At 47.8% G+C, this 22,727-nt stretch overlaps 1 protein-coding gene across 5 annotated transcripts; it reads left to right on the top strand.

Moving 5' to 3' along the window:
* The first annotated feature begins 7,761 nt into the window (after positions 1-7,761).
* On the top strand, positions 7,762-19,298 carry CUNH19orf12 (chromosome unknown C19orf12 homolog). 5 transcript variants are annotated; one of them, XM_027079282.1, is made up of 3 exons: positions 7,762-7,854; positions 11,950-12,119; positions 16,642-17,705. In XM_027079282.1, the coding sequence occupies exons 2-3, from the start codon at positions 11,960-11,962 to the stop codon at positions 16,905-16,907; spliced, it is 426 nt and encodes a 141-aa protein (XP_026935083.1). In that variant the 5' UTR covers positions 7,762-7,854; positions 11,950-11,959; the 3' UTR covers positions 16,908-17,705. The 5 variants fall into 5 exon arrangements, 4 of the variants coding, with proteins under 4 accessions (XP_026935083.1, XP_026935081.1, XP_026935082.1 ...); XR_003427323.1 differs by lacking the exons at positions 7,762-7,854; positions 16,642-17,705 and adding exons at positions 7,885-8,081; positions 18,952-19,298; XM_027079280.1 differs by lacking the exon at positions 7,762-7,854 and adding an exon at positions 7,913-8,081.
* The last annotated feature ends 3,429 nt before the right edge of the window (positions 19,299-22,727 follow it).

Genomic DNA, 22,727 nt, shown 5'->3' with positions numbered 1-22,727 from the left:
GGGCTGATGTTCTAGTTTATTCCCACTGCTACGCGGGACAGCCAGAACAAACGAAGGGCGTCCTGGGAGTTTACTATCCGGCTCAGCAGACAGGAAGCTGGGCCAGCGGGAGAGCTTCCCTTTGCCCACTGTGCACCCTGCTCAGGAAGAACTATCTCAATAATAAAGGAAAGGAAGCCATTATTTAATATAAATAAAACAAAAACTCGGCCATAATTCATTTGTTTTATTTAAAATGGAATGCAAATTACTTGATGAAACTGAGCAAAAATCAGCCCGGTGAAAACAACGGGCATTGTTGGGAGCGCTTCCCATTGGTCTCAAATCCACACACGATATTCCAACCGAGCTGCACTGCTTCCCCACCGCGCGCACCCGCGGGCCATGCCCTTTGTCTGCTTGCTCTGTTTGTTGCTCAAGCGGAGCCAGCACGGCCCTTCCCCCCGCTGCCCCGCAAAGATTGGCCCCGGGCCTTTGTTTTCGGGGAGGAGCAAGGCACTGGGTGAGCCGGCGTGCCGCCGACCTCGTGCCGCCCGCGCGAGTGCGGGCGCCGATCATGCCCGCGCGCTGAGCATCCCTGCCGCGACCCCGCGCCCCGCTGTCTGCCGCATTATCGGAAGCCGCTTTGCTCGCATTGTGTGGGCGGTGTAATCTCTGAGGGTTCAGGAGATACTTTGAGGAGCTTACTTGGGTGGAATCTCTTGTCTCGCTCTGATCACTCTCCACTAGCTGCTGGCACCGGCAGGGCCTTCACCAAGGCGTGGGCCTGTGATCCCAGCCAACGTGGCTGTCTCCTGCCTTGGGCCGCGACAGCAAAGCGTGATGGCAACTGAGGAAGGCAATCCTACGGCGGGGATTTCGACCAAGGAGAGGCGAGGGCCTAGGACCTGGCACCTGCCTGAGCCTCGGGCAGGGGAAGGGATCCCTGGTAGAAACGACTACTGGGTGCCCTCTCCACATGCTTGAAATCCTAACTTACAGAAACTGCCAGAGATAATATATGTTTATCTCCCCAAACCATCGCCCCAAAGTCTGCCTTATCAGGGCCTGAACACTGAGGTGAATGAAGCATCATTTACCTGAGGTCCACAAGCGGATAAGCATTGATGGGAACACAGGACAAGTCTCTGCTTGCTTAACAGAAATGTGGCCCAGCAAAGGGGCCAAATGTGTGCAAAGCAGTTCCCTTTCCTCACCGGTTTCCATCCTGAAGTCAGGCTTTTATTCCCACAAGGCAGTTGACATTTTGCAGTGGACAGCCACACTGTGGGATGAGAGTGGGGGGAGGAGAGGAGGTAAGACCCCAGAGACCCCATCTCCCAGTGCCTCTGAGCCTCAAAAGAATGCTTTGAATTCCAAAGTCCCTCTCTTCTGGGAGCTCCAAACTACCTGATTGTTTTCTACGTTGGAAGATTCCCTAACAGTCTCCTCTCTGATTTTCTCCACGTTTACTCTGTGTGTGTGTGTGTGTGTGTGTTTACCCACCTCCCAGGCTTCAAAGGCATTCAGCACCCAGTGCTCAGCACCCCCACTCCCAGTATCCTCCAGGGTCTCCTCCCTTCCCTGTTGGAGCGTGTGCTGTGGGAAGAACAGAGGCTGGGAAACCAAGAGGTTTGGACCTTTGTTATGATTCTGTTACTAATGCCATAACCATGGGAAATCCCTTCCTCTCTCTTTCTTGGGGAGCCTAAAGAATCATCTAGAAACCCAGGAGCATGGATGAATTAAGGTCTTTCTAGTTAAAGACCATGACTGGAGATCCTCTGTTTTCCCCAGGGCCCAGGACTTGTCCCTCCATCAATAGTTCTGGACTCTAAGCCGGGGAGTGTGCTCTACCAGGGGCACGTGGAAATGATGGCTAAACTCAGAGGCAGGTCCTGATGGTGCTGGACCTGTGCACAGATATTTTGGGACTTTTCATAGTTCTTAAATCCTACAATGTGGACAGGTCCACTGGGTCTAGAGCTTGACCTGACATCTGAGATTTCAGAATCACCTTTTCCCCTGAGGTGGAATCTTCCTATGGGCCAAAACCATCACGCTGGAGCAAACAAACATGCTTTCAGACCCCAGCTGGGGGTCTGAGGCCAGTAAATTTATCAAGAAAAACTCCAGCCCCCATTCTTCTCCCCCAGTGGGGCCACCATCTGAAATAGGCTATTACCAACTCTGTGCTTGAAGTCTCAACTTCTCTGTTGTCATTCTCACTAATATTATTTATTCCTTCTCAAATATAGTTTATTAACTTTATTTAATACAAGGGCTCTGGGAATTTCTTCTGCAATAATAATAAAAGTTATGCAGTGCTGTGGACTGAACTGTGTGTCCCCAGATTCATGTGTTGAAGTCCTAACCTCCAATGTGACTGTGTTTGGAGATGGGGCCCGTAAGGAGGTACTTAAGGTTAAATGAGGTCATAAGGGTGGGGCCTTGATCTGATAGGATTAGTGTCCTCATAAGAGGAGATAGTAGAGAGCTTGTTCTCTCTCCCTGCATGTACATAGAAGAGGTCATATGAGCACACAACAAGATGGCAGCTGCCTGCAAGCCAAGAAAAGAGGCCTCAGAATGAAACCTATCTTTGCCAGCACCTTGCTCTTGGACTTCTAGCCTCCAGACTGTGAGAAATAAATTTCTGTTGTTTGAGCCACTCAGTCTGTGGTATTTGCTACGGCAGCCTGAGCAGGCTAGTGTATGCAGATATATATAGAACAATCTAGATGGCATTTAAAAAAAAAATTTCTGTGCACCACACGCTAAGAACAAACAAACAAACACCAGGGGTAACTTTTCATCCGCAGTATGTACTGGAGCAAAAGAACACATTCTGCCATTGAACAAAATCCCCCAAAAAGTTTAAAAAACCCAAAAAGCTCAAAGCACCATTAAAGTAAAAACTACTTGGGAGAAAGAATTTCCATCCTATGAACAATTTGAAATAAAAACTTCAGAATCATAATAGTGACTCTACCATAATTTTCTGTAATAAAATATCTATTATAACAGATATGGCAATACAATAAAAGTCCTATTGTTCCAGAAACTGTATTATAACTGAAACAGGGTAATTATAGAAATACTTGCATGAGAATTGCATGTTCAACAGAACCATTGAAAATCATTCTTCTCAGACTGAAAATAAGTCTTCTGGGTACAGAAGAACTCTTCAGTGAGATCTGAAATGGAAGACAAGGTGGATTAAAAAAAAAATCTTTTATAGCAGCATAACCTTCCAAAGCCTCCTCAGGGCCATCTGTAACATGTCTCCAAGGGCCCATCCAGCTCTGAGTTCCACACTTTTTTTGGAATACTAAAATCTAATAGTAGATTTTGAAGTAGGGCATCTCTATATTCTTTCAACAAACAGATTTTAGGGTGAATCTCAGTTATATCAAGTTCATTTTGTAAATTCTAACTTAGAATTTCTAGCTTTTTAGAACAGCTGACCCCTGGAACTTTCTGCAGAAATCTAATCGTATGTTGAAGGCATTGCTGGTACTGCCACTCCGCCTGCTTTGTGGTTTACAAAGCACTTTTCCACTCTCTTCCTCATGTAGTCTTCACAGTAATCCCAGGTTGCTGAGAGCGGGAATTCTTATCCTTATTTTATAGTTGAAGAAATTGAGATTATCCGGATGAAACCAGGGACAGGGAGATTTGTCTGGAAACAGTATTTGCACTGTAAGCACATTGTTTTTACTTAGCTTGTCTATTTATTTGATGTGGCTTTGGGGAAACCGACAAAAATGACAGAGGAGTAGGGGGCCAGAGGGCCTGCAAGCATCCCTTGTCACCACTACTGACTTCTAATGTTCCATGCCAAGGAACTTGTTACTTGAAAGTCTAGGGACCTGAAGGAGATTCACACAGTGGTGATGGTGGCTGAGGGACCCAGGGAGTGGGCCAGGAGGAAATAATAATACTAATCATGACAATGAGGAGAGCACACGCTCAACACCATGGCAAATATGTAGAGTGGTGCTAAGTAATGACTAAAGGGACAGGATAACCATCTACAAATATGTGAAGGATGTAAACAGCAAGGAAGAAGATGAATTACTTATTTAGAAGAACAATGATGAAGCCCAGGAGGAGCTCATTACCAGTCCCAAAGCCACCTTGTCCCTCAACAACCGTTTCAGAATTAAGCTCTCCCAAGACTAAAGGCAGGCGGCTGGATGGTCACCTGTATACAACAGGCTCGACGCAAGGCATGGCTGAGAGTGGTATTTTTAGCATGTTTGCAGGTACCATGTGCATGCTGTGCATGCTTGGATAATAATCATCATAGCTGGCATTTTCTGAATAACTGGTGTTATGGATTGAATTGTGTCACCCCCAAACATATGTTCAAGTCCTAACCCCTGGTACTTATGAATACGCCCTTATCTGGAAATAGGGTCTTTGCAGATGTAGTCAAGTTAAGATGAGGTCAGTAGGGTGGGCCCTTACTCCAATATGACTGCTGTCCTATAATAAGAGGGAAATTTGGACACTCACACAGACACACAGGGAGAACATCATGTGACAGAAAACGCAGAGATGCAGCTGCAAGCCATGGAACACCAAGGACTGGTGGCCACAACCAGAGGCTAGAACAGTCAAGGAAGGATCCTCCCCTACAGGTTTCGGAGGGAGCATGCCCTGCCAACTCCTTGGACTTCTTTTTTATTTTTTTAACACATTAAAAACCATTCACTTTTATTAATTAACAATGGATTAATTGTGGATCTTCAATGATCCTCAATCAAAATTCAGATTATAAGAATTCAGAAACATTCCTGTTCCTCTGATATAATGATCTGAGAATCGTGATTTTTATGGTTTACGTAACAGAGCTAATTATTTAGTAAACAAAGATGTATATTATTGTTAGACAATAAATTTCCCTTTTGAGCCACCCAGTTTGTGGTACTTTGTTATGGGGCCCCAGCAAACTAATACACCTTGTATGTGCCAAAAAGTGTGCTGAACACTTCACAGGTGAAAGGAATGGAATGCATCCTGGGGGAAGGACTGGGAGGTGAGGAGACCTCCTTTGCCTCCAGGGCTAAGGACTCAGAAGTCCTTTCAGCCCCACATGTCCTGGACCCAGCATGTGGGGCTGAAACCTCTCCTGACCCAAAACCTTGGCTCTGTGAGTGCCTTGGGACAAATGACTGTCTGCGAGGCTAGATCAAGATCCCCAGGAATCCTTAAGCACCAGACAGACTATGGTGCTTCCTTAGAGGTCATTTCAAATAAAAAGAACACGTTTTAGTTTTGAAAATGACATCTGGTTTACTCGTATGCTCTTATTAAGAGATTGCAGGGGTTTGTGTGTGTGTCCTGTGCTTGGATCATCCAGCCCTGGGTCTGGGCAGGGTTATCCTGAAAGAGCTGTGAAAGTGGGGAGCTGCCTCACTCATCCTCTGGAAAAGGGGAGGATGAGGGTGCTGGCCTCAGGGGATCCCACCTGAGTTCTGGCTCCATCTGGCTCTTTGAACAAAACCTAGCACCCTGGGAGATTGTTGGGCCTATCAGGAAGAGGGTGCATTATGAAGACTGGGGTGGAATTGAATTTCCTGCCACTCTGGGCATATGAGGCTCACATTTGGGAATTTGGAGGTTCATTTTCATAACCTATGATGTAAACAAGAATGATCTAGATTCCTACACATTACCTCCTTTAATCTTCAGAACAATCCTGAGACAGGTACTATTATTACTGTCATTTCCCAAATGAGGAAACTGAGGCACAGAGAAGTTTCCCAAGGTCATCCAGCCAGACCTTAAGACTATAAGCATTATGAAGGCACTAGCTGGATGCTGGGTCAGTACACAGTCACCACACCAGGATGGAGACCCCACTGTGCACCTCATTCATGGGACCTCCTCCACTTTGCAGGAGGTCCAGCTGCCATTATGAGAATGTGGTTCCACGTGTTATATTTACGGGCTTTGGTGTGTGCATTTTATGACTTTATTCATATCAGAATGAAGTTCCCAAGTTGCTGATGGGTTGTATGTTTGCATGACTTCTTATAGTTAACCTTCTCTAGAGGGTCCCCACCTTGAAGTTTCTTTCCCTTCCAGCATCTTTCCTTCCCCACTATCCTCTCCTCCCCATCTCTGGGGAAGTGAGCAGGCCCAGTTCCTTAATGTGCCACCAGAGCGAGCTGCCTGCAGAGGAACAGGAGAATCTCACCCAGGCCCATGCCTGGAGACACCCCAGGGAGTTGGGCTATTCTTAACTTTGGTTAATTTTCACTCTTGAAAGTTACCCAAACTCATACAAAAGCTCCTATTCAGGAACGGATGGGGTTATTTCACTGTGGCCAGGGGAACTCTGGTTAATGCTTTAGGCCCTTTCTCACAATGGGGTCAGAGGGGAAACAGAAGTGACAAAATGATGATAAAGAATACAAAGTTTCAGTTAACTAAGATAAATAAGTTCTAGAGATGTACCATACAGAATAGTATTTATAGCTAACAATACCATACTGTACACTAAAGTTTGCTAAGAGGGTAGATCTCATGTTAAGTATTCTTACCACATCCCCAAACACAAATCATAATAATAATAAAGGGGGCTGGACGAAAGGTCCAGAGGCGATGTCTGTATTTATGGCCTTGATGGTGGTGATGGTTTCACGGGTATAAACTCATCCCTAAACTCATCAGGTTTTGTATACATTGAATACGTATAGCTTTTTGTATGTCAGTCATACCTCAGTAAAGTGAGATATGTATCTATATATCTATAGTTCACAAACAAACATACCCAAAGTACTTATCCATTAAAAAAAAAAGTAACAAAATTGTTCTGGTAGTGTGAAAGAGGCTCACCCTCTGGATGCCCACAGCACCCGGGAAAGCAAGGCAGAGTGCTGGTTACAAGCAGGGGCTTTGAGGCAGGTGGAGCCAAGATGGAGTCTGGACCTTGACACTCACTATCTTGGTGGCCTTGGGTAGATCAATCTCTCTGCGCCTTGCTGCCTCCCTTCTCCTGTCTGTAATATGGCAGTGGCAACCATGCCTATGTTGCAGGATTGCTGTCAGGATTGAGTGAGACAGTGCAAGGTAAGCCCCCAGAAGTCTTTTTCAGATTTGAGATGGTTCCAGGCCAGATCTTGTCTGGGGGGCTCGGAGGAGATGGGGGGAAGCCTTCTCCATATGCCCCCTAAAGTAGCCCCTGGCCCTTCTGTTACCCACCACCCTCAGCCTTTGCACCCTCCCAAGAGCCTCCCCAACCTCAGCTTTGCCCCGAAACTGCACTTCCTCTTCCCTTGGAACCCCAGGAGCAAAGGTGGCGCTAGGCCTTTGCAAAGCCCCAGACCCAGATGCCGCCGGTACCCGCACTGCGGCCAGCTGGTGTTTGACTCTGCCCCGAATATCCACCGAATATTAATTCAGCGCCTTTACTTGTCAAGGCTGCCGTGCTCTCTCCCGCGCCGGAAATGGGGGGAAGGGAGGGGTCCTTAGGTCCTGAGCGAAGGGCCAAAGAGTCTCCCAGGAGGGCCCCGGGCTTGAGCAAGGTCCAAGGGAACCTGGACCTAAAACGGATGTGGGCGGGGTGGAAGGCAGGGGTGCGCGCGGCCTCGGGGCCCCAGCGACTCCACTCCAGGTGCCGCATCCGGCAGGGCCGCTTCCGGAGCCGGGCCTGGGCCGAGAGCGCGGCGGCGGCAGCGGCGGCGGCGGCGGCGGCTGCGGCTGCGGCGGCGGCTGCTGCTGCTGCGCTACCAGGTGGGTGACGCCCCGGAAGGCCCAGCGCTGAAGAGCCGGAAGGCGGGAGGGTGGGGCCTGCGCGCCGGGAGGGGCGGCCTGGTGTCCCTGCGCCTGCCGGCCTGTGACCTCGCGGCGCCGCCTCCGCAGGTAAAGGGCTCCGAGCTGCTGGAGCCGGGAGGGGGAGGGGCGCCCGGAGCGGCTGGCATGCCAGCTGGTCGCGGGCCTGGCTCTCCCGTGCTGGGCGCACGCTCTTCGTGCATTCATTTTCCATATGGAGAATCCGGGTACACGGAGGGCTGTGTGTGCGTGTCACCTCCTGCAGGAACTCCTGTGTGTGCGTGTGCCCGCGCGTGTGACTTCCCGCAGGAACCGCGGTGCGTGTGGCTGGTGTTATATCCGCAGGGCGGAGCACCCTTGGCCTTGCCCTCTGGGAAGAGAATCTGGACGCTAGCTTAGAGGTGATCAGGAAGGGATGTTACTGATTTAGGGGCTGGGGGAGATTAACTTTGTGGGGACTGGTAGCTTCTTTAGCCTTTAAAACAAACAAACAAAAGAAATAGGAATATTTTGAGAGGGTGTGAAGCGACTTGCTCATGGGCCAGGTAGGTAGGTAACGTGTGCTCTGCTAGGGTCCTGCTCGGCTCTGGCCTGCGTTGCTGCAGGTGGCGGCCCCAGTGTGGCTTGTGCTTTTGATTTTTCAGGAGAAATCACAAGTCTGAGGTGTATGTGAAATCTCTTGATTTTAAAATTCTGGCAACTAATTCGTTTTTAAAAAGTCTGTGGGCTAATCTGACAATGTTTGCTGATGGGATCCAGTCTTTGCCCTGGGGCATAGAGAGGTGGAAAGACACGGTTTATAGGAGCCAGTGGGCACACTGGAGCTTTGTAAATTTCACCAGCAAAGTAGAAAGTACTGAGGATTGCAGGTGGGCAACATCACTCTGATTCTTAAGTGGCCCTGCTTTCCTAATTTTTAAAAAGAGCTGTGTGCATGGAGGTCTGTGTTAGCTCTGCAGCCTTCCTCTCCTCATCTCTCACAATCTGGTCCACCTCAGAAAGCCAGGCTATAGTCTCAGGGACAGGCTCATCTCCCTCTCCCCCAGATCCCTGCTGTAATCGGCAGACCAGCCTGGGTGCTTACACGAAACCAGGGCTTCACGTTGGCATTTGCCTTCCCTGTGGCTGGCAGATGGGCTTCCTGTGACCGGAGCCTGTTTCGTGGACAAATCTGATTCTGAAATAGGTGTGATATGGGGGGAGGCACACTCCCGCCCCATTGAGGTCTGTCCCCATCAGAGTGCTCCTGTCTCCTCCCTCCTCACCCACTTCTCTACTGCTTACAGACAAAGGCAGCTGGAGTGGGAGAAGGAGAAGCAGGACCGGCTTCCTTCCTCAATCTGGCAGCCCTGGAGAAGTTGGGAGGCTGAGCTTTTTAGCGAGGGCTCAGGAGATGGGGCTGCAAACCTTTCTTCCACAACAAGAGTCTATTGATGCTCTAACTTCTAAAATGATTCTTACAAGGAAATTAAACCAGCATTCCCTTGGATGGAGGCAGCCACAATGCCACCTCTTTACCCATGGTGTGGAACCATTGAACCCAGCTGGAATCAGGCCACTTCCTTGCCTCCCCTCCCACACATCATGACACCTGCTGGCTCTCCAGTTTTACAGAGCTCTGGGCTTGTGCCTTGTGCTGGCCCAACTGGGCTAAGTGGAGGTTGGAAGTGGCGTTTGCACAGTGATGTCTCATTAGCCCCTGTGGGTTTCGACCTAAAGTCATTCAGAGCAGGTTGGAAACTGTTTTTTTGGTTTTTGTTTTGTGGGCTTTTTTAATAGACAGTAGAGGGTGAAATGGGTATATATCTATTTCCTTCCTCTTTTACATACCTTTTCTTGCTGTGCAGAAACTGTTTCAAGAATACAGATCCATAATTCTGCAGAAAACCTGTTTTAGGAGTGGCATCTGGGCAGAGTACACTGGCCTAGAAGCCAGACTTGCAGATCAAGCATGGCAAGGCTTAAGGTCTTCATGCCTCTGGGAATGGGAGGCTCATTGCAGCCTCCAGAGGGTGCTTCATCTCCCTTTTTTCAGCATAAGTGACAGATAAAAAGCGGGATATAAACCAGAGCTAAGCTAGAAGGTGACTAGATATTTTACAGGAGGATTTTTAGCTTTTTGAAAGGTTTTACCATGAAATTAATTCCTTTGGTTATCTTAATATGTACTTGAAATTAAACATTTTGTTTGCATAGCTTTACAGGACCATGGCTTTTGGGTAAATCAGGTTACTCTCTCTCCCCCCATTTCTGAGTGCAGTTCCTTCGCTGTTATTAATGCTATAATGTTATCTTGACAGTTGTGCCTGGAAAATTCTTGACCTCTGGAAGGGTGGAAGGGGGCTCTCTTGCAGGGAGGAGGAGGGGGCATGTGCTCTGTCTACACGTGGTCACCACTGGTGAGCAGAGGGACCTGGAAGCTAGCAGGCATTTTAGCAGATCCAGGACACCTGGGAGCCAGAGCAAGGACAAACACACTTGAATTCTCCTCTAGTCCCTTGGGCAACCCTGCAGGACTGCCCCTCCACTGCCTCTCACACCCCTGGTGAACAGACACATCTGGCGGATGCCTCTTTGCATTTCTGAACTCAAGGACTGAGTAACAGACGTCAGACATCTTGAGTCATACTCTCATAGACTCTTGCTGTCCAAAGTGAGGGCAGAAGATCACCTGAGGGTGCTTGTTAATACAGAATCTCACCCTGCCCATAGGGGCTGTGTTTAACAAGATCTTCAGTGACTCCTATGCACTGGTGGAGAATCACTGATGTCAAGAATATAAAAGGAAAAGAGGGGAAATTTACAGGGGCTGGAGCACAGGATCCCTCTTACCTCTCCTGGGACTACAAAGACGTTCTGACTGGTGATACAGGAGATCCACAGATTTGTTCTAAGGGCTGAGAATTCTCTCTCGGGATTGGGAGGGTAATTTTACATTAGAGACTAATTCTGGATTATCCTTGGGTTTAAAAAAAAACCTCATCTATCCAAAGGATATTGAGTAATAGAGTCTGCTCCAAACTTCCACAGTCGAGTTCCTTTAGTGAACGTTTGCATGTCTCAGCCTTAAATGAAAAGGGGAGTGTTGGTGAGAAAGGAAAGTGCCCACCGAGCCTTGGGTCTAGCCGAAGCTGGAAGGAGAATCACCTGCTCATTGCTGCTTTGATTTTACTTCCTATCCTGCCAGGTGGCCCATCAGTGCCAAAGCTCTCCATTCCCACCAACCTTGGGGCGGAGCCTGACCTGCCCTCACCCTGGCCCCTGCCTGTCCTTTTCCTGCTAGTGTGGCAAACAGTTTCCTGACCCCAGAGAATTGTTCTAAAGGTCATTGTTCCAAAGTACACCCATCCATCTGTCATCTGTCCATCCATATGCAAACCCCTGGAATTCTTTGATTTCTTTTATTCTCTGGTTGTTTCATCTTACTACATCATCTTGTCCTTGCCTTTGATGTCTCATGAGTAGAACTGGATTGACTCTATGAGTGGTTGCTTATAGAAGCCAGTGGTGTATGTTAGGAACCAGACGTTCATTTAGAGCCATCATGTCTGAGAGTCTGCAGTGTTCCAGACTCGCTCCAGGCACTTTGCTTCCATTCTACTTACACTTTGCAAGAATCCAGCCTATAGGTGGTTCATCTCCATCTTACAGGTGAAGAATCTGCCATTCTGCTCAGGGTCATCCAGTGGGTGAAGGCTGTGTGGTTGCAGAGTCCTGTGCTTTCCCCTTCTCTGGCTTGGCGTGGGCAGAGATGCCCTGTCACACAGGAGACGACCAGGGGCTGGGACTTCGTGCACTCGGCCAAGGTTTGTGCTCGGGGATTGCCTGAGCCAGCTGAAAGGCCCTGATGCAAGAGAGCTCAGACTTGCCTCACTCGTGATGAACTGGTGGAACACGTGGCCAGCGTTGCTCCTTAACCTGTTGTAAATCAGAAGTTAATCAGAGGGCAGAGAAGACCTTTCACCCACCCTGCTGATTCAGTCTGCTTATTAACTGAAAGCTGCCCTGCTTTCTCTTTGGCAAAGGACTTGGCACATGACTGGGGAGTGCTGTCATCGTGCATACAGCAGAGGTACTGTTCTGTACCAAAAATGGGGAACCTTCCTTAAAACTTTAGGAAGAGCAACATTTGGGTAGAAATGTGCTTCACTCATTAAAACTCTCCTTTGGAATGCTTCCTTCAAGGTCTGCTGCGATGCCCGTCGCGGTGGAGGACATCATGAGGCTGCTGTGCTCCGTCTCTGAGGAGAGGAAAATGAGGGCGGCCGTCAGGCACTCCGGGAGGGGCGCCCTGGTCACAGGGGCCGTGGCCTTCGTTGGTGGTTTGGTGGGCGGCCCACCAGGACTAGCTGTTGGTAAGTGCAAGTGCCTCACAGGGACAGTGCAGTTGTTGGGAAAAAAAGACCTTTGAAACCTCAGAGACCTCATAAAAGCCTCTGTCCTGTGTGAGAAGTTTGTTGAGTTGAGGTTGCTTCTGTGAAATGATCTTTGGGTACATAAGTCGTCCTGTTAAAAACACAAGCTTCTGTGTGAATGTCTCAGAAGTGCAGGGCTCTCTCAGATGGCATCTGTCATGCAGACCTGGAGGACACCTTTCCCCCCAGGGATGTGTCCTAGAGTCTGAAGATTTCAGGGTGTCCTGGGTCCCTTGGACAGTCTCCCTCCCCCTATCACCATTACACATCCAGAGAGGAAGCTGAGATTTGCCAGGCACCTACTGGGGGCCGATGCTGTAGAGCCACTTTACATAAGCTCGTTCCCAGAGCGCTTCCCCATTCTGAAAGCAAGCAGTCCAACGCAGGAAAAGCAATAAGCTAACTTGTGGAGTGATCACCCCTGTCCCCTTCTTTTACCACCTGCTTCTGTTTGGGAACCCGTTTCTGGCAATAAATGAAACTTTGGCTGATTTTCCCATCATTCATTGTTGCTAGAATGAAGTTGCTTCCTTTGGATTGTGAACCGGAAGAATTCCTCTGTGGCCCAAACCATGGGCTAGGGGTGGTGTCAGAGAGCTGGCTGCTGTCCAGGTCTGACTTGAGGAGGGGCCAGATAAGGCCTCCTTCGAGGTGCCTCAGATGGACCCTGCAACACAGGGGCATCGGCTCAAGGCATGGTCTGCTGCATTGGGCTCAGTAAATATTTACTGAATGCCTCCTCTGTGCCAGGCAGCCTGTGGTGGGATACAGGGCCTGGGAAAGCTCACAGTCTGGTGGAAGTCCTTTCTGTATGGCTTGCAGTCTTCACATGAATACAGGCTGGAGAGGTGACTGCTTTTCTGCTGAGGTTGGTATCTGTGTCCCAGCTCACCAGTAAGGCTTCCTGCTCTGTTCTTCCCTCTGGTAGCAGGATTGACATTCAAGGACACTGTATTAAGCTGAGCCCACACCGGGGAGAAAAATCAGCCTGTGGGTGGCCCCAGACCTTCCATCTATGCATTTCCATTTCCAGACTCTGTGAATTAGTGAGTCTTGACTTCAGCTTCTTGCCATCCAGGAAGTAGCCCGTGAGGGAGGAGACAAGGCCATTTCCTTCTTCCTCAGTGACATCCTATATCTTTGTCCCACCCCATCTAATGTGCTCAGGGAAGGCTAGCTGGGATCATTTATCATATAGCTGTGCCCAAATGCCATTTTGGGAGGACATATTTTATTCAGATTGAGTAAAAGCTGGTAGAGAACAGGATGTCTGCAAAGAGAACCCCAGGGATTCGCTACTTGCAGCCCCTGGTCATGGGCAGGAGCATCATTTTACCCAGAAAACAAAGGAATTTTTTCTTCTCCAAAGACTTGGTAATTTTCTGGTCGATATTTCCTGGCGACTTTTTGCATTAAGTGCTGGTCTAAATCAAATATTGATGTTCTCACAAAGGTTTAGTGCAGATGAGTGCAACTCTTATCAGCTCTTAAGTGTTTCACTGGTGTCATGGGGAAAAGTTCAGTAAAACTTGTAAATGACTGGCCCTCCCTCCCTAGAATGCTCCTTATTTTCAGACTGGGGGGAAGCTGTCTAAGGGCAGTGTTCAGCCTCTAGGACATGAGGCTGGCTGGTCCCCAGAGAAGGTGTGTGCTACCAGGTGCCTCCATACTTGGTTTCCTGAGACGGTGCAAGATTTACTTACTGTTGGCTGAGTCCAGCTTGCAAATGGGTTCTCTGTGGCCTGGGCTGCATTCTTTTAGAAAAACTTTTTATTTTGGAATAATATTAGATTTACAGAGAAGTCGCAAAGATAATGCCGAGAATTCCCATATATCTCTCACCCAGTTTCAGTTCCTATATTACCAAGGCACACTTGTCAAAACTAAGAAACCAACACTAACATTACTATTAACTATTCTTCAGACTATATTTGGATTTTATCAGTTTCTGCATCCATGATCTTTTTCTGTCCCAGACCCAGCACAAGACAGCACATTGCACTTAATTGTCATGTCTCTTCAGTCTCCCCAGTCTTGTTTTTTTTACCCCACTTTTTTTGATTCGTTTCCCATATAGTCCATTACAGAGTATTGAGTAGAGTTCCCTGTGCTATACATTAGGTCCTTATTAGTTTTCTGTTTTATATATACTAGTGTGTATATGTCAATCCCAGTCTCCCAGTTTATCCCTCCCCCTTACCCCCTGGTAACCATAAGTTTGTTTTCTACATCTGTAACTCTTTCTGTTTCGTAGATAAGTTCATTTGTACCTTTTTTTAGATTCCACATATAAGTGATATCATATGATATTTGTCTTTGTTTGACTTACTTTACTCAGTATGACAATCTCTAGGTCCATCCATGTTGCTGCAAATGGCATTATTTCATTCTTTTTTATGGCTGAGTAATATTCCATTGTATATATGTACCACATCTTCTTTATCCATTCCTCCGTCGATGGACATTTAGGTTGTTTCCATGTCCTGGCTATTGTAAATAGTACTGCAATGAACATTGGGGTGCATGTATCTTTTTGAATTATGGTTTTCTCCGGATATATGCCCAGGAGTGGGATTGCTGGATCATATGGTAGCTCTATTTTTAGTTTTTTAAGGAACCTCCATACTCTTCTCCATAGTGGCTGTACCAGTTTACGTTCCCACCAACAGTGCATGAGGGTTCCCTTTTCTCTACACCCTGTCCAGCTATTATTGTTTGTAGATTTCTTGATGATGGCCATTCTGACTGGTATGAGGTGGTACCTCACTGTAGTTTTGATTTGCATTTCTCTAATGATTAGTGATGTTGAGCATCTTTTAATGTGCTTTTTAGCCATCTGTATATCTTCTTTGGAGAAATGTCTCTTTAGATCTTCCACCCATTTTTGAATTGGGTTGTTGTTCAGCTGCATGAGCGGTTTGTATATTTTGGAGATTAATCCCGTGTCGGTTGCTTCATTTGCAAATATTTTCTCCCATTCTGAGGGTTTCTCTGGTCTTGTTTTTTACCACTTTGATACTTTTGAGGAGTACTGGTCAGGTATTTTGGAGAGCTCCTCTCAGTTTGGGTTTGCCTGATGTCTTTCTCACGAGTAGACTGTGGTTATGGATCTTTGGAAAGAATACCATGGAGGTGCAGTATTGTCACACATTTCAGGGACATATGACACCCACAGGACCTCCCTTGTGATGCTCACCTTGATCACCTGGCTAAGGTCATGTCCGCCAGGTTTCTCCACTGCAAAGTTACTGTTTCCCCTTTCCATACTCTACTCTTTTAAAGAAAGTCACCAAGTCCAGCTGGGCTGCGTCTTTTCAATATCTGATTGCCGATATTTAAAAATCAGGGCTTCCATGGTGGCGCAGTGGTTGAGAGTCCGCCTGCCAATGCAGGGGACACAGGTTCGTGCCGACCCCACATGCCGCAGAGCGGCTGGGCCCGTGAGCCATGGCCGCTGAGCCTGTGCATCCGGAGCCTGTGCTCTGCAACGGGAGAGGCCACAACAGTGAGAGGCCCGCGTACCACAATAAATAAATAAATAAAAATCATAAGATTTTTAAAAGATACATACTTGGTATTCCATGTGGCAGCAATTGGCTGGCGTAGGGTAGCCATGTCTCCTTTAGACAGCGACCTGTCTCTCCAGGTCACCACAGTCCCACTCAGCTCGCTTCACTCCTTTCAGCTACCTGCCTGACCCCTGTAGGCACTTGAGTTTGAGACCCCTGCTCTAGGACATCTTCCTGTAGCAGACTGCACCTGACCTGGTTAAATAGAACTTTCCATTGATACAAGGTCTTCAAATTCCAAAATAGTGTGCTTTAACTTTGATAATAATAAATTGACATTTAAAAATAATGTTTGTGCCCTTTTGGGGTAGCAGAAAGAGAAGTAGTTGAATACATTAAATTTTTATTTATCATCATACAACTTTGGAGGGGTTGTATGAAAAACATTGTTTCAAGAGAAAATACCTCCTCATCTGTCTGCAGGGTCCTTTATAACCACGTGGTTCCACTGGAAATTTCAAAGTTCAGAGCTAAGACTCACATTAGCCATCCAGCCTCACCACTGAGATGGTTCTCCCTGAAAATGCATTTGCTTCTCAGCCCTGTTCTTTGAGATGAGAGAGATTTTTATGAGAAGCATGGAAACCTTCCGCCCACGAAGAGGATTTTAGTTAGCACAGCTCTCAGGAGGGGAGATGCTTTGTGTTGCACTGTGAGCGCAGAGCTTAGGGGAGGGCATGTTTGGGTGTCAATTATCTGAGCCAAATCGACCAAAGGCCACGTCAACCTTTGCCCTCTGCGCTCCTGGCGGAGCAGGCGTGAAGCCAAGCCCATTCTGACCTGCTCATGAATGTGCCCACTCGTCACAACGGTAGATGTGAACTCAGCGAGAACCTGTGACTATCGTTTATGAATATAAATGACCGACTAATTGAGTCCTTCCTGTTTTCTAGGGGGGGCCGTCGGGGGTTTGTTAGGCGCGTGGATGACAAGTGGACAGTTTAAGCCAGTTCCTCAGATCATAATGGAGCTGCCACCTGCCGAGCAGCAGAAGCTCTTTAACGAAGCCACTGCCATCGTCAGGCACCTGCAATGGACGGACGCCGTGCAGCTGACCATGCTGGTCATGGGCAGTGAGGCCCTGCAGCAGCAGCTGCTGGCGATGCTGGCCAACTACGTCACCAAGGAGCTCCGGGCGGAAGTGCAGTACGACGACTAGGCCTCTACTCCAGGAAGCGGGGTCCATTTAGATGATTCCCCCCGACTCATGGAAGGTGACTGGGGAGCTGCAGGAAGCCCCACATCATCAGAATATTACCCTAAACTGTAGCGAAATCTCCTGCTGGAGAGGCTGGGGCTCTGCCGTTCTGGAATTATTTGAGAAGATGCCGTGTTTTGTGGCTGTGTGCACCTGTGTGCCCTGACAACCCTTCAGCTGGGAAGCTGGTGAACAGTAAAGCCGTGACTGCTGCCACGTAGTGGCAGTTTTCTGAATCTACTCTCACTCACACAGGAGCTAGAAGAAGGTCTTCACGTTCAGCCTTCTCATCTTATCATGTGAAGATGACGCCTGTCCAGGCAGCCGTTGCAGGACCAGCCCTCCCTTGGGACCTTGGGGCTGTCCCCTGCTGGAATCATGTTTACCTCTTGAATGCCCCTTCCCCACCCAATGACTTGTGAGTGGTCTCAGGGAGGGGGCAGTCGGCCTGCTGAGTGAAGCCACAAACGTCAGTGGCACCCAGCCCCTCCCCCAGTAGCTGCCCGACTGGGCTCTCACCCTCCCAGGGGCTTGCTTTCCCCATCTGAAAAGTCATAGTAATTCCTGAGTTCTGTTTTTTAAATTAAATATTTTCAGTAAATTATTGCTCTTTCTGAAGTGGTAGAATCATAAACTTTCTCTAAGAAATGAGTCCACCCTAGGTTTCCCCTAATATTGTTTTTGCTTTGCTTTCAGAACCACAGTTTGACAAGTGTCATCAAACTACAATAAATGTTTTCTGAACAGTCCTTTTCTCCACCCATTTGTGTAAAGTATCTCTGACATTTGAAGTTGTACACATGGAGCACAAGGGAAGGGAAGGTGTCAGATTTGTGACTTTAAAGAAGGAATGAAAGCCCCGGATTCCAGGGCCTGCGACCTGACTTTCCAGGCTGCTGTGGTGCCCTGTGCTGCCTGTGAGCACACACTGCCCCGAGCCTCCCTGGCAGCCACAGGATGTCCCTTGGGTCCCAGGGGCCTGGAAGGAAGCTGCACTGTCCTCCCTGCTGAGCAGAGTCAGTATCCCGCACCTCTGTGTGTGTAAAGAAAACTTCAGGGCAAATTAGAACCCAGGGTGATTAAGGAAGGATCAAGCTTTTATCTCAGAAAAGTTGCTCTTTTTTTAAAAATAAATTTATTTATTTATTTTTGGCTGTGTTGGGTCTTCGTTGCTGCGCGCGGGCTTCTCACTGCGGTGGCTTCTCTTATTGCGGAGCACAGGCTCTAAGCACGCGGGCTTCAGTAGTTGTGGCTCACTGGCTTCAGTAGTTGTGGCTCGCGGGCTCTAGAGCGCAGGCTCGGTAGCTGTGGTGCATGGGCTTAGTTGCTGCACGGCATGTGGGATCTTCCCGGACCAGGGATCAAACCCATGTCCTCTGCACTGGCAGGCGGGTTCTTAACCACTGGGCCACCAGGGAAGCCCAGAAAAGCTGCTCTTTATCTGGCCTTATCTAGCACACATCAGGTGCCCTTTACAGGCCACACTCCTGGGGTTGATGAAGCCACTTTGGACATTTGCACTGTTTGGGTTGATGGGGGGCAGGGTGGGGTCCTTTTAGATGATTATCCTGACTCATAGAAGGTGACTGGGTAGTTATGGGGGGCCCCACCAATTCAACTTGTGTGTTGGGTCCTACTCTGCCAGGCCCAGGGGACACAGGTGGTCCCAGCTCGGAGCTCCTGCACCAGTGTCCCCTGGAGTCCCTTCCCTGGCCTGCCTACCTTTACCCTTGGGAAAACCACTCTCGGGAGGAGATGGCCTGACTCCTGACCAATTTGGGGTCAGATGAAGCAGGCCTTACAGAATAAAGTCACTGGCCTAGCCAGGTCCTGGGTGACTTGCGGTAGACTTTGGGCCCAAGAGGAGTCCAGGCCTTGAGTGTCATCTCCCTCAGGAGCTGAAATCACTTTCCTTGCTTTCCCCTCACACTCTACTCCCAGCAACTGTGGCTTTAGTATTTCTGCATCTTCTTTGAAATTTTTTCATTTATTTATTTTTGAATAGGTAATACAAGCCTGGTACAAAACTTAGAAGACATCAGAAGATACAAATGGAAAAGGAAGGCGTCCTCCTATACTGACCCCTGCTCCAGCCCCCTTTCCAGATACAGCCACTATACCAATTTCTTGTATATTCCTTTAACTCTGTTTTTAGATAGTCATTGAATGAATAGTATTCTTTTCTTTTATTTGTCAGTGTTCATTGCTGAAAACAGAAAAATCCAGAAAAGTATAATGAAATAAGAACCATTAAAAGTATCACCACCCATGGGACTTCCCTGGTGGTCCACCTTCCAATGCAGGAGATGAGGGTTTGATCCCTGGTCGGGGAACTAAGATTCCACATGCCTCCAGGCAACTAAACCCGTGTGCCACAACTACTGAGCCCGCGCATCTCAACTAGAGAGCCCACGTGCCCTGGAGTCTGCACGCCACAACTAGAAAGAGAGAAAACCCACACGCCACAACTAGAGAGAAGCCTGCCTGCCACAACGAAGAGCCCATGCACTGCAACGAAAGATCCCGCGTGGCACAACTAAGACCTAGCACAGCCAAAAAAAAAAAAAAGTGTCACCACCTAGAAAGCCACTGTTAACAAATTTGGCATATTTTGTGCAAACCTTTTAATGCTATGTATTTCTAACATATTTGCATCTTTACTGTTTAGACCTTTTTGAACACTCTTACCAATTAACATTAAATAACATTTGTGATGTAATTTGAAATCTCTTGTAAACATGTGTAATGGCTTTATAATATTCCACTGCACTAAACCATATATACATACCTGCTGTAGTGTCCTTTCTAGGTTTTTACTATTATAGTGCTGCATTTTTGTGTGCATATGTTATGCACACAGAATATGTTCATATTTTCGATTATGATAGATAGTCTGTAAGATAGATTCCTCAACGTGAAATTGCTGGATTAAAAAGTATGTAATATTTTTTAAGGCTGTCGTTCTATTCGGTCAAAATTCTTTCCAGAGGGGCAGTATCAATCATTTGCTCTCCCAGCAACAGGTTTTGGGGGTGCACATCTCATCACATCCTCACCAAGAAATAGAATGAGAGTGTCTTAAAGCTCTATTAATTTAATGGGTGATTACTGACATCTTGGTTCAAGTCATTTATCTTTGGATTATGAGTGGGGTTGACAAGGCCAGGGTGACCACCTGACGGCCACCTACCCAGGTGGTGCTGAGAGCCCCTGGGCCCCCATGGCCCAGGCCTAGCAGAGAGTGAGGGGGCCCTGGCCTGAGCAGAGGGCTGGCGGGGCGGTGGCGGCTTGTGGCCAGGAAGCAGCAGGGGAATGCCAGCAGCGGGAGCCTAAGGAGGCAGCTGAGGAGGAAGCCTTGGTGGGGGACCCAGTAATTATACAAAGAAACCTTCTGCTCTGGGCCGGTTATTAACCTGCTTCGGTGTTGACGCGACAGTGCCGAGTGAGATTTTTCCAGGCAGATGGTGTATTTTTAGCTAGAATGAACTTTTCTATTTTTCTGGTTTTTGGAAGCAGACACCGGGGTGTGTTGCTATGCGGGAGGACTGGGGCTCAGGGTGTGGAGGAAGGGTCCTCTCCCCGTTACTTATTGAGAGGTGCCACCTAGTGGGGAAGCGGGTGCATCCTTTCTCTTCTTCCCTCTGGGCCGGGCCTGTCGAGCCTTCTCTGTCTCCAGCCAGGCCAGGATGTGGCTCCACAAGGATGATGTTTTGTGAGCTCCCCTTGGGAGGGGGCTGGGGCCTTCCTGAGATTTTTTCTTTTTTTTTTTTTGCAGTACGCGGGCCTCTCACTGTTGTGGCCTCTCCCGTCGTGGAGCATAGGCTCCGGACGTGCAGGCTCAGCGGCCATGGCTCACGGGCTCAGCCGCTCTGCGGCATGTGGGATCTTCCCGGACCAGGGCATGAACCCGTGTCCCCTGCATCGGCAGGCGGACTCCCAACCACTGCGCCACCAGGGAAGCCCTTTCCTGAGGTTTTAATAAGCTATGAACAGAACATCAGCCATGTCTGCTGCAACCTTTTTGTATATAAACCAGAATGTCTCTCAGTCCTGAACAGTCAACATATGGCAGTTAAGCAATGCCAGGATTCATCTAAACCACACAGGGAAGAAGGACTGTCTGATATAGTTTCAGTTTGTTGGGAGGAGATAAATGGCTTTATTCGCTGGAGGTGGCATCTTGGACCATTATGATGACAGCGGGTCAGGAGGCAAAGCTTGGGCCTGGCCGGCTGCATCGCAGCCTTGGGGCTGCTAAGGTACCCCAAATGCTGGCAAATAGAGGAAGTTAAAAAATGTTTTTCTAAATTATTGAGCTGGAGGCTATTTAATTTTTGTGGGTTTTAAGGGGAGGACTTTACTCGTTCTCATTTGCAGTTGAACAAATGAAAGGATAGTATCTAGGAGTTATCTGTTATACACCAATTAATTAGTATTAATGAATACACATGATCAAACGCAAAGCTGGCAGGGCTGTGGGAAACCAATGTATACACATACAGACACTCCACTGGAGAAAATGCATAGTGATACAGTCTTTTGGGAGAGTGATTTAAAGGAAAAAAGTCACAGGAACCATAAAATTGTATATACTTTCCAGCCAACCAATTTCACTTCAGGGAAAATATTACAATAAAATAATTCAAACAGAAAAAAGATAAAGATATTCATAGCACTGCTGTTTATGACGGCAGGAAAAAAAGGGAAACAATTCTGATGTTGAACAACAGGGAAATAGTTAAACTGTGTATGTGGGCAATGTAATGGAATACTAACAGCCAATTTTAGTAAGTAGTAAATGGGGGTGGGTGGATGAAAGTCAGTGGAATTGCTCCATGTGCATGATTTGCCTTACAGCAACTTCATACTTATGTGCTTGGGGGGAATAAAGAAAAAGACAAGCTGTAACTAGTGCTGGTGACCCCAAGGGCTTCCAGTGCCCCAAGGGTGTGGCTCAGGGGAAGCAGCACAGGTGGATGAGAATCTCAGAGTGTGGGCATCTTGTGCCTGAGGGGATTCTAGTGTTTTAAAATGTGAATTACTTACCTATCAGCAAACCAGGCAAGAACCAGCCTGGTCCCCAGCTCCCTGGGGCTGCTCCTCCCAGGAACTGTTCAAGGCCACGTCACAAGCGGCGTCCTCACAAGCCTGCCCTACAGAGGCGAGGTCCCACTGCAGCGCAGGGTTCCAAAGCACAACTCTTAGGGGTGTTACATGTGCCGCCTGACCAAGGCAGGAGGGCCAGCCATGCTGGGAGCTGTTTGGATACAGGGTCTTCTCTCTAAGTTCTGTCCAACAGAAATATAATACAAGCCACAAACACAATTTTAGATTTTCTAGTAACCTCATTTTTTAAAAGTAAAAAATAAATTTAATAGTATACTTTAACCCAATATAGCCAACATATATTATCATTTCAACATGTAATCAATAGAAAAGAGTATTCAGATATTTTTATATTATCTCTTCGAAACTCAGTGTATATGTCACAATTACAGCACATCTCAAATCTGACTAGCCACGTGTTAAGCCATGTGTGGCCAGTGGCTACCACGTCAGGCATCACCACTCTGTAAGATACATAACAGAAGACATAAAGATGAAAGATTTTTCTTTTCCCCTTAGGTTGCCAGTGATATAGACATGTCCCTCTAAGGACCGGGAACCTCTTTCTGTCACTTCTCTGTTCTGAAGTTCAGCATCTGGGCTTGTTTGTGGTCCTTGTTAGAGGTCAAGATCAGGTTGCATGGTGCTACGGACTGAATTGTTTCTCCCCCAAAT

This window comes from Aethalodelphis obliquidens, unplaced genomic scaffold, assembly GCF_003676395.1.
Source record: "Aethalodelphis obliquidens isolate GAN/ISIS:26980383/991018 unplaced genomic scaffold, ASM367639v1 scaffold43, whole genome shotgun sequence".
Taxonomy (NCBI): Eukaryota; Metazoa; Chordata; class Mammalia; order Artiodactyla; family Delphinidae; genus Aethalodelphis; species Aethalodelphis obliquidens.
Note: the sequence above shows the minus strand (reverse complement) of the source record. Positions and strands in the feature narration are given on the sequence as shown.

Coding starts and splice junctions, on each gene's coding strand:
- CUNH19orf12 (XM_027079282.1), top strand. CDS start 11,960: ATGCCCGTCGCGGTGGAGGACATCATGAGGCTGCTGTGCTCCGTCTCT. Junction 12,120..16,641: donor CCCACCAGGACTAGCTGTTG/GTAAGTGCAAGT, acceptor CCTGTTTTCTAG/GGGGGGCCGTCGGGGGTTTG.